This window comes from Triticum urartu, chromosome 7A (genome assembly GCF_056163025.1).
Source record: "Triticum urartu cultivar PI428250 chromosome 7A, HENAU_Tu73, whole genome shotgun sequence".
Classification (NCBI taxonomy): domain Eukaryota; kingdom Viridiplantae; phylum Streptophyta; class Magnoliopsida; order Poales; family Poaceae; genus Triticum; species Triticum urartu.
The window spans coordinates 724,776,706-724,788,683 of NC_141879.1; the positions used below are offsets into that span (position 1 = coordinate 724,776,706).

The following is an 11,978-nucleotide window of genomic DNA, read 5'->3' on the forward strand; positions in this document are numbered from 1 at the left end:
TTTGTCCCGAGCATCTCTCATAGGCATCCAGAATATTTTGTACTTCTCTTGCATTCACCTCATTTGCCTCCATGAGTAGCAAGGAGTCATCTGCAAATAAAAGGTGGCTTACACTTGGAGCATCCCTACATACTTTGATTCCTCTAAGCCTCCCTTCTCTTTCCGCTTCATGTAGCATTGAGGAGAAACCCTCTGCACAGATTAAAAAGAGACGGGGGGTGGGGGGCGGCTGGTTTTGTTTAATTGCTGGGTTTTTAAAGCGGAAAGGAGGGCATCAGCGTGGGATCGTTGGATGAGCGCCACGTACCACGGAGCATGGATGGCAGTATTTTCGCGGAGCAGGCAAGCCCGGGGGGGGGGGGGGGGGGGGTGAAGAGTGGACGGGGCGGTGCTCCCCTCCGTGCTCCGCACTGATCCTACGTCCCTCAACGCTACCCACGTCTCCCCCAAATTAGTAATAAATACACAGCAAATAAACCAGCCGAACTGTCTTATCTCCTTTCCGCAAGCCTGCTCTTTCATCACGAAATCAAAAGAAAAATAAAAAAATCTGAATATTTTTGTAGTAACTTTCGACAAATGTTTTTTATGCTTAAAATTTTCATCATGAAATGACATTCGTGGAAGTCATGGCAAAAAAAAATCAATACTCCAAAATGCTTTCAAAAATAACATTTTTAAAGTATCAATTTTGTTTTTTTTCACGACTTCCAGGAATGTTCATTCATGATAATTTTTTGTAAGCACATAGAACATTTGTCTAAGTTTACCACAAAAAAATTCCGATTTTTTAAATTTTTTTATTATTTTCCTTCATTTTACTGTTCACCGAGAGCATTCGAGCTCGGATGCAAATACTCCACGTCCTACTTCTCAGAGTGCGGATTTCTAGAGGCCGAGCTCCAGTGATTTTGGTATTTTGAAAAAATCAGAAAGCGTATTTAAAAGTTTCAAAAAAAAACTGAAAAAATACATGAAAACATATATGTATTCCGCAAGATCACGTTAAATTTCGTCGAAAAATGTAGTGATTTGTCGGCTGTACAAAATTTTTTTTGGCCCAATAACAAAAATAAAAGGCCCGTTTTAAAATGTGTATTTGTCTTTTTTCTGTACGCCACATGTAAAAGTATAATGTTGTGAAATTTTGCATATACGTAGTATACATGTGCACGTGTGTTCACAAAAAAATTTGGAATTTTTCGCGCTGCGAAAAAAATAAATTTTGAAAACTGCTCATTGGAGCTCGGCCTTCTTTGGCATTTTTCGAGTTACTCATTCCACACTTCTCAGACAACCTAGGAAACTAGGTGCATGCGGACTGATGATGTCAAAAAAAAGGTGCATGTGGACTGTTTTATGCTAAGAAAGAGCTATTCTGGCTTGCTTGCATATTCATGGAAACACAATCACATAATAGCACATGCCAGTGGATACCAACATTTGGTCAATAAAATAAATAAATAACAGAGTCAGAATAGCACACATACATGCATACATACATATGTATGGAGTCCACGACATCAGTCAATAAGTTACTCCTCCTGGGCCCATTATTATACCATATATCATATATGCACTACTGGTGTTAAAATTAAAAATTCCTGCAGGGGACGAACAACAAGAGACATCTGCCTTTTCAGCAGCAGCACAACAAACGACACCTACCTATTCTTCCTCGGTCAATCTCGAAACGAAGTACATACATTACTATGATCGAAGTCTTCATGGTGGGGATTGATAGAAGCCCTGGAGAAGAAGAGGCCCTCTGTCTGTGCCTCTCCATTCTTTCTTAACCATTAATCAAGGGGATGATGATCCTGGCCGATGCCGCTGGCACCTGTTACATCTGCGACCCATAAGGTGCGAGCGTGCTGCTGCGCAGGCTCACGCCGGCGCCTCTTAGCGAAACAGCAGGGCCCCTGTGGGTGCTCGCCCTGCTTACGAGGCTCGAGTCGAGGTAGAGTATGATGACCGTTATGTCATCATGGAAGTGGCGACGGACACCTCGGTCGATCTTCTTGAGATCGGAATACCTCATCTCTCTTTTCTTGGCTGCTTCTAGCAAGGCTGATTTTATGAGCCTCCTAGCGCTCCCCTGCAAAATCAAACAGAGCATGAGCCATTAAGTCTCCAATTAGCACTGGGCCTAGCAAAAACAAGGTAAACGTAATTCTGACACAAAGCTTCTGCCATAGTAGTGATCAATTTTAACCCACTGCTTCACAGCCAAAAATTATCAAGGGTTCTATTTTCTATACAAGCCATGCCACGTCAACATTCAGCTGACGGCGTGATCACTGGATTTTAAATGCATACATGCCATGGTAATGTGCAGTTTGTAGTTGAAAAGTAGAGAACCATCCATAAAGTAGAGAACCATCATGTCTCTATTTTACAACATCAATTCTATATGCAAATTGTTATTCTCAAATATCAATTTTGCATTCAGAGAAGCCTTATTATTGTTTCATAAATGAAAATCAGGGCAAGTAACCCATGCTCCATATGCTGGGTAATGAATCAGCATTTTGTAATAGTGGCATGTTAATTCTGAGTTTGTAAATAACTAGAAATCTAATGTGGAATATCAAACCATAATGTCATGCACAGTTGTACTAGAATACGCCAAACATTATGGAAGTATATTTGTCAGGTCAACTTATTTACATGGGAATGAGAAACTTACACTACGAGGGCTACTTTGAACAATGTCAACAGCCTCCTGGTTGGTTAAGTGCTCCCAAAGTCCATCAGATGCAAATATGAGAAACTCATCATGTGGCTGTATAGGTTGAACGCAAATAGATGGTTCTGAACTTAGTATGGGCCTGTTAAAAGGTTCACGAAGACGGAATTTTGCATACAGAGGTTCCCGATTGAACTCTTGTTTTTTCAGATAGGCATCACCGATCGATCTGCAGACCTGCAACATACAACAAGCAAAGAAAATCTTCATTTGGTCCCACGGTAAAAAGAAACATAATCGGCAAGTACCATCATATATCTGTTACTCATAGTCATACAAGACAAACTCAGCGACACATTTCTGCATGTCCTATCATGAAGTGATGAATCAGTGGGGCTTAAGAACATTTTTTAACAAATGGTTAAACCGATTGAAGAAACTAACCGAACTGAGCCATAATAATATTTCTTGAGTAGTAACTATCCATCCCATGAGAAATAAGTCTACTAAGTAAAAGATGATACAGGCACTAGCAATGCAAAACCCCAAATTGTTATTAAGCTCTCCGCTTCAGCGCTACCTAATAAATATAGCAGTATTGTCATAATCATTGATCACATCAAGAGGCTAATTGTCATCCACAAGCATAAGAATATGTTTGTTGCGTTTCTACCCCCTTACAGACCTACGGCCTATACCACTTGGTTTTGTCTGTATCTTGGACAAAAACAAGAATGAGGTTATTCACTAAAATACCATTCAGAGTAAGACACAAGATTAAACTTCCAGGTGGTGAAATTGAATGTATATTTTGCCAACTGAATGTGCATAAGCATATGAAATGACCATTATATCGAACTTCCACGAATCTACAAATGCCTCCCCAGTGGCAGAAGACGCACCTGAATTAGGCCTTTTACACGCCAAACACTGTGCTTGAGAACAACAACATGCCTATCTTCAGGGTGCATTGACTGCAATTCTTTTCTCACTGACTCAATGCTGACATTATGTTCTGCTGACAGTTGGACAGCCAACACTTCTCCAGTAGCTTTAACATGTTTTCCTAAAACAGCACGAGAATCCCCAACATTCGCAACATAAAGCATGCCACCACAGATAACACCAACCAGACAGCATGAGCCAACAGCCGCTATTTGAGGCTTGACAGGCCATTGCTTGGTGACGATAGAGAAGAATCCATCTTCTGTAGCTTCATATGCTTTCTTCAGTACATCAGCAGACATTGCATTCTGTTCCGAAGCGAACCCTGCAATACAAACCAGGGAAGAAGTAAATAATCACTGCAGTGTTCTTTATCAGGCAAGTGAAACAGGGCAGTGTGGACAGAGCACCAAAGAATGAGCATAATACTAATGCATAGTGATCCCAGGTTAGAAATTACTTTTAAGATGGTTGAAGAGGTTATCGTTGATGTAGCAAGCTGTCTCTGGTCCACCGTGCCCATCGTAAACCCCGACGAAAGTGCCATATGGACCAGAGTCGAGAAAGCTCAACGGACCCGACTCAATCTGACACTGGTCCTCAAGTAGGTTATTGGCCTGGACAACAGCCATGGAGAAGTCGCCATTTACATGCTCCCCAGTGTCCTTGTACCATAGAAGTCCATCCTGCCTACCGGTAGCATCTGAGCCTGTCCGGGCATGCCGGTTGGATGAAGGTCTCCAACACGCCCGTAGAAAGTTCATCAATGTCACTATCATCCCTCATCAGTCATCCCACCCACGTACGCCTCCGAGCTCGCCTCATCTGTTATCTAAGAAAATTGCAGTGTCACTTCTCAATGCACCAACAGAACTCTTGCCTTTATCCTGGAAAGAAAAAGAAACATGTATAAGTATGTGAAACACAAGTATGGCTCATTAATAGTACTCAACGCTTATCACTTGCACTCGGACAGGGGCACAATTAAAAAAAATCAAAATTTATCTATCCTTCCTTTGTTTTTTTCAATCCATCCAGGAGAGCTGCATGCATTTCTTCAGTAATAAGTACACACTTTGTCTACCATGTAACATTGAATATAAATTCAGCATAGTTGCTCTGTCTACAACTCAAAAGGGTATGAGGAATCTCCTTTGTCGTAAGTTTATAGTACAAGCAGATGTAGGGAAAACAAATCAAATTGCCTTGCTTGGTGCTTTTAGGTTCTATGGTTCTAGTAGAAGCAACCTGGTACTGGGTAACCTACACCATCACTGTTTTTTATTGCAAAAGAGACAAATGTATAGCATAATATAATGCCTAAATAATGCAGCAAAAGACACAATCGTGTCTCTGTTTGACACAATCGAGGGCGAACATTTCCGATCATACACTCAAAACATCTATGGCAACTCACTTATAGAAACTCAGCAAACCTAAGATTTTACTCGAAACATAGGCCGCAGCAAAACCTTTCCCATCATACATCAAACATCTATGGTAACTCACTTATAGCAACTCATCAAACCTAAGATTTTACATGAAACATAGGCTGCAACAAAACATTTCCAATCATACGCTCGGAACACCTACGGCAACTCACTTATAGCAACTCATTAAACCTAAGATTTTGCTTGAAAACATACGCCGGGGCAAAACATTTTTTAAATACTTTCACAATCAGTTAGGAACCAAGCCTATTCCCCAACAACTCAATTACCCAAAACCTCATCTACTCCCACAAACTGCAAAACTCTCTCACTCCTCATCCTTGGCATCACAGACTGACACTATAGTGACCATCAAATGGGCAGCTACTGCATACAACTGTGAACCATGATTCAGACGCCAATTTCCCCAAAAATCCTCCACTGGGAGCATCTCCTAAGCACCAAATCGAGACGAGACCCGAGCGCGGATAGTATCAGACCTCCCAATCGCCACGAAACTTGGGGACAAACGGGCGCGCTGGTTGATTGGGATCAAGGCAGAAATGCTCTGCTCCCGGCCCCCCACCCACCCACCCTCTCAAACAAAAATCCCAGGCGCACCTCGCCTCCGTCGGCGCGCCCAAATCGGCCGCCTTGGGATGGGAATCCGGCGAATTGCGGGTAGGGCGACTCGATCGACCTCTCTAGACGAAGAAGGAAGGGAGAGGAACACAGTTGTGGTAGAGATAAGGGGAAAGAAAAGAACTTGGAGGGTACACACACCAGTAGGTACGGCGCAAGCGGATCGGGTCGTGGCTTGTGCCCGCGCAGGCACGGCGAAGGGACTTCTCTCCGTCCTCTCCACCGGCGCCGGGGACGGACGAAGGTCGTCGGAGGGTGGTGGCGAGCGGCGGCGGCGGCGGCACGAGAAGGGGATGAGGCGGGGAAAGGGGGTGGGGTGGGGGGAGTGCGGGCGCGCTGCAACGGCCGTTTGATGACGTGTGGGGCTCGGACACGGACGCGATAGATAAGGCGGAAAAGCGCGCGCAGGCCCTCGATGAAGATCGTATTCGCTGATCGGTCCCCGTGACACGTCAACACCAATAACGGAAAATATCTATCCAGCAAAAGGTAAAAAGCACGAGGTCAAAACTCATCGGCGAAATGGACCCAATGATGAAGATTTTGATTGTTATTCCAAGTTCTAGCTTCAAGAATAAAAGCTGTTTTTTTTGTCTCTTTTCTTTTTCGCTCTTGTGATGTGGCTATCGCAGATCTTTCTTTTCATCGATCTCTGTCGACGAGCCTTAGGATAGGATTCGCCTCCCTCTGACTACAAAAGGTAAAAAAGCACGAGGTCAAAACTCACCGGCAAAATGGGCGCAATGACCAGGATTTTGAATTTTATTCCGAGTTCTAGCTTGAAGAATAAAAGCATTTTTTATCTCTTTTCTTTTTCCCTCCGCATGATGTGATTAACGCAAAATTTTCCTTCCATCAATATTCGCCTAAGTTAAAAAAATCATCTGAGTCCTCACTCACTCGGGGCTTAGCTGCAAACCAGCTTGTGCCTAGATTCAAAACTCAATCAACTCATCCAAGTGAGGACACCCTTCTCGCTCGAAGGCTTAGCTACGAGCCAGTTTGCGCCTAAGTTAAAAACTCATCCGTGTGAGGACATCCTTCTCACTCGGGGGTTAGCTAGTTTGCGCCTAATCCCAAAATTCAATTGAAACACATCAGCAAACAAAGCAAGGATTCAGATATTCGAATAACTTTGATCTGTTCGAGCAGTTAAAGCAAAAACATAAGTGCACGAGCTCCGTACTCGATCAAGTTTAACGGTTACATAACCACTCGGCATACCATGGCAAATTCACTTGGACTCAAAGTTTTCGGTCAAGTCTCTGACGTAGGACTAGCCGGATCAACCAACGTGTCCAACTCGATGTCGTCCGCTATCCGAGTGGCAGCCTCTATGAACATCTCAATAAAGTCCTCGAACTTGAGCTTCTTCTTGTTGATGACCTTGAGGGACTTCAGCTTCTCCTCCTCGACATCCTTGCAATGGATGCGGACGAGTGAAAGCGCCACGTCGGCACCACAATGGGCTGCGAAATTCTTCCATGATCATTCTGAAGTTCTTCATCTGGAAGCAGTTTTGCGTCAATCTTCTCCACACCGAACTCCTCGACGTACTGTTCAAGCTCATTCTTCTTCTTGAGAAGCTCAGCGATCTGGTCGCTTGACTTCTTCTTCTCCTCTTCAAAGGCACTCGTCTGGTTATTGAACTTCGTCTCCCACTCGGCGTAGCTGCTCTTGAGCTCTGAAATCTCACCTTTCATCACTTCAGCTGCGATCTTCAGAGTCTTGTTCTCCTCCCTGAGCTACCCCACGCTTTTTAGAGAGTCCTCAGCTGCTTTGATTTTTGTGTTGGCATTCTTCCAGGCCTCGGCAAGTTTGATGTCCTTATCCTCAAGAGCCTACTTCATAGTTTCAAAAGAAATACAGGTCCTGAGCCTCGTTTGGAGTTGGCATTCTCACTACGAACATCTGCTAAAGCGAGTTCATTCGGATCAAAGGAAAAACAAGCTTCGAAGAGCGGTCGAATTCTAAAACTAACCTCCTGGGACACGCTTCTCTTTGGGCAAGGCGGTCGCTTTTATGCCTCTCCGTCTCTAGATCCAGGCAAAGCTGCAACACTTCCTTCTCCGAGGCAACGTACTGAGTTCCAAGCTCACAAGCTCTCTCTTATAAGACAAGAGATTGATTAGTCGACGACAAAGACGAAAACCCTTCTAAGGAAAGAACAAACTAGACCGGTACCAGATGTTGAAGTGTGCGTTTCAAGGAAGGAACAAGCTCGGCCAATTCGAGACATTCTAACAATCCTATATCTACGAGGGTTCCAGAAACCCCGGCATCCACTCGGCCAGCCGGTGGAGAGTCGTGCTCCGAGTGCAAGAATCAGCAAAAATTCAGTTCAAAATGATGGAGAACGTTGCAGAAAACAAAAATTTTCCTACGATTTCACCAAAATCCATCTATGAGTTCATCTAGCAACGAGTGATCGGATTGCATCTACATATCTTTGTAGATCACGCACGGAAGCGTTCAAAGAACGGGGATGAGGAAGTCGTACTCGACGTGATCCAAATCACCGGAGATCCTAGCGCCGAACGGACGGCACCTCCGCGTTCAATACACGTACGGTCAGCGTGTCGTCTCCTCCTTCTTGATTCAGCAAGGTGAAGGAGAGGTTGATGAAGATCCAGCAGCACGACGGCATGGTGGTGGATGCAGCAGTCACCGCAGCAGGGCTTCGTCGTTCTTCTGCGAGAGGGAGAGGTGTAGCAGAGGAGAGGGAGGCGCCAAGAGTCAAGGGTGCAGCTGCCCCTCCCTCCCCCCCTTTATATAGGCTCCCCAAGGGGGGGCGCCGGCCCTAGGAGATGGGATCTCCTGGGGGGGCGGCGGCCAAGGGTGGAGTTGCCCCCAAGGCAAGTGGGGCGCCCCCCCACCCTAGGGTTTCCAACCCTAGACGCAAGGGGTGGGCCAAGGGGGGCGCACCAGCCCACTATGGGCTGGTTCCCCTCCCCACTTCAGCCCATGGGGCCCTCCGGGATGGGTGGTCCCACCCGATGGACCCCCGAGACCCATCCGGTGGTCCCGGTACAATACCGGTGACCCCCGAAACTCTCCCGATGGCCGAAACTGCACTTCCTATATATAATTCTTCACCTCCGGACCATTCCGGAACTCCTCGTGACATCTGGGATCTCATCCGGGACTCCAAATAACTTTCGGGTTACTGCATATTCATATCTCTACAACCCTAGCGTCATCAAACCTTAAGTGTGTAGACCCTACGGGTTCGGGAGACATGTAGACATGACCGAGATGGCCCTCCGGTCAATAACCAACAGCGGGATCTGGATACCCATGTTGGCTTCCACATGCTCCTCGATGATCTCATCGGATGAATCACGATGTCGAGGATTCAAGCAACCCCGTATACAATTCCCTTTGTCAATCAGTACGTTACTTGCCCGAAATTCGATCGTCGGTATCCCAATACCTCGTTCAATCTCCTTACCGGCAAGTCACTTTACTCGTACCGTAATGCATGATCCCGTGACTAGACACTTGGTCACTTTGAGCTCATTATGATGATGCATTACCGAGTGGGCCCAGAGATACCTCTCCGTCATACGGAGTGACAAATCCCAGTCTTGATCCGTGTCAACCCAACAGACACTTTCGAAGATACCTGTAGTATACCTTTATAGTCACCCAGTTACGTTGTGATGTTTGGTACACCCAAAGCACTCCTACGGTATCCGGGAGTTACACGATCTCATGGTCTAAGGAAAAGATACTTGACATTGGAAAAACTCTAGCAAACGAACTATACGATCTTGTGCTATGTTCAGGATTGGGTCTTGTCCATCACATCATTCTCCTAATGATGTGATCTCGTTATCAATGACATCCAATGTCCATAGTCAGGAAACCATGACTATCTGTTGATCAACGAGCTAGTCAACTAGAGGCTTACTAGGGACATGTTGGTGTCTATGTATTCACACATGTATTACGATTTCCGGATAACACAATTATAGCATGAATAAAAGACAATTATCATGAACAAGGAAATATAATAATAATCCTTTTATTATTGCCTCTAGGGCATATTTCCAACAGTCTCCCACTTGCACTAGAGTCAATAATCTAGTTATATTGTGATGAATCGAACACCCATGGAATTCTGGTGTTGATCATGTTTTGCTCTAGGGAGAGGTTTAGTCAACGGATCTGCTACATTCAGGTCCGTATGTACTTTACAAATATCTATGTCTCCATCTTGAACATTTTCACGAATGGAGTTGAAGCGACGGTTGATGTGCCTGGTCTTCTTGTGAAACCTGGGCTCCTTGGCAAGTGCAATAGCTCCAGTGTTGTCACAGAAGAGTTTGATTGGCCCCGACGCATTGGGTATGACTCCTAGGTCGGTGATGAACTCCTTCACCCAAATTGCTTCATGCGCTGCCTCCGAGGCTGCCATGTACTCCGCTTCACATGTAGATCCCGCCACGACGCTCTACTTGCAACTGCACCAGCTTACTGCCCCACCATTCAAAATATACACGTATCCGGTTTGTGACTTAGAGTCATCCAGATCTGTGTCGAAGCTAGCGTCGACGTAACCCTTTACGACGAGCTCTTCGTCACCTCCATAAACGAGAAACATTTCCTTAGTCCTTTTCAGGTACTTTAGGATATTCTTGACCGCTGTCCAGTGTTCCTTGCCGGGATTACTTTGGTACCTACCTACCAAACTTACGGCAAGGTTTACATCAGGTCTGGTACACAGCATGGCATACATAATAGAACCTATGGCGGAGGCATAGGGGATGACACTCATCTCTTCTATATCTTCTGTCGTGGTCGGACATTGAGCTGAGCTCAATTTCACACCTTGCAACACAGGCAAGAACCCCTTCTTAGACTGATCCATATTGAACTTCTTCAATATCTTATCAAGGTATGTGCTTTGTGAAAGACCTATGAGGCATCTTGATCTATCTCTATAGATCTTGATGCCTAATATATATGCAGCTTCTCCAAGGTCCTTCATTGAAAAACTCTTATTCAAGTAAGCCTTAATGCTGTCCAAAAGCTCTATATCATTTCCCATCAAAAGTATGTCATCTACATATAATATGAGAAATGCTACAGAGCTCCCACTCACTTTCTTGTAAACGCAGGCTTCTCCATAAGTCTGCATAAACCCAAACACTTTGATCATCTCATCAAAGCGAATGTTCCAACTCCGAGATGCTTGCACCAGCCCATAAATCGAGCGTTGGAGCTTGCACACTTTGTCAGCATTCTTAGGATCGACAAAACCTTCCGGCTGCATCATATACAATTCTTCCTTAAGGAAACCATTAAGGAATGCCGTTTTGACGTCCATTTGCCATATTTCATAATCATAGAATGCGGCAATTGCTAACATGATTGGAACGGACTTCAGCTTCGCTACAGGTGAGGAAGTCTCATCGTAGTCAACCCCTTGAACTTGTCGATAACCCTTAGCGACAAGCCGAGCTTTATAGATGGTCACATTACCATCCCTGTCTGTCTTCTTCTTAAAGATCCATTTATTTTCTATGCCTCGCCGATCATCGGGCAAGTCAGTCAAAGTCCATACTTCGTTTTCATACATGGATCCTATCTCGGATTTCATGGCTTCCAGCCATTTGTCGGAATCCGGGCCCGCCATCGCTTCTTCATAGTTCGAAGGTTCACCGTTGTCTAACAACATGATTTCCAAGACAGGGTTGCCGTACCACTCTGGTGCGGAACGTGTCCTTGTGGACCTACGAAGTTCATTAGCAACTTGATCTGAAGTTTCATGATCATCATCATTAACTTCCTCTCTAGTCGGTGCAGGCACCTCAGGAACATTTTCTTGAGTCGCGCCACTTTCCGGTTTAAGAGGTAATACTTCATCAAGTTCTACTTTCCTCCCACTTACTTCTTTCGAGAGAAACTCTTTCTCTAGAAAGGATCCATTCTTGGCAACAAAGATCTTGCCTTCGGATCTGAGGTAGAAGGTATACCCAATAGTTTCTTTAGGGTATCCTATGAAGAGGCATTTTTCCGACTTGGGTTCGAGCTTTTCAGGTTGAAGTTTCTTGACATAAGCATCGCATCCCCAAACTTTTAGAAACGACAGCTTAGGTTTCTTCCCAAACCATAATTCATACGGTGTTGTCTCAACGGATTACGACGGTGCCCTATTTAAAGTGAATGTGGCAGTCTCTAAAGCATAGCCCCAAAATGATAGCGGTAAATCGGTAAGAGACATCATAGATCGCACCATATCTAATAGAGTGCGATTACGACGTTCG

General features: G+C 44.8%; 1 protein-coding gene across 1 annotated transcript; it reads right to left on the bottom strand.

Annotated features, from left to right (window-relative positions):
* Positions 1-1,430: 1,430 nt before the first annotated feature.
* Positions 1,431-6,056, bottom strand: LOC125519711 (putative protein phosphatase 2C 60). Its single transcript, XM_048684451.2, has 5 exons — positions 5,848-6,056; positions 4,095-4,521; positions 3,592-3,959; positions 2,690-2,926; positions 1,431-2,098 (listed from the first exon to the last, which is right to left on the bottom strand). The coding sequence occupies exons 2-5, from the start codon at positions 4,411-4,413 to the stop codon at positions 1,844-1,846; spliced, it is 1,179 nt and encodes a 392-aa protein (XP_048540408.1). The 5' UTR covers positions 4,414-4,521; positions 5,848-6,056; the 3' UTR covers positions 1,431-1,843.
* Positions 6,057-11,978: the final 5,922 nt, after the last annotated feature.

Bases quoted from the DNA above. Each gene is read 5' to 3' on its own strand.
- LOC125519711 (XM_048684451.2), bottom strand. From the start codon at position 4,413: ATGATAGTGACATTGATGAACTTTCTACGGGCGTGTTGGAGACCTTCA. The intron at 3,960-4,094 runs GTAATTTCTAAC...TTTGTATTGCAG, and splicing joins CCTCTTCAACCATCTTAAAA to GGTTCGCTTCGGAACAGAAT. The intron at 2,927-3,591 runs GTGCGTCTTCTG...TGTATGTTGCAG, and splicing joins GTGTAAAAGGCCTAATTCAG to GTCTGCAGATCGATCGGTGA.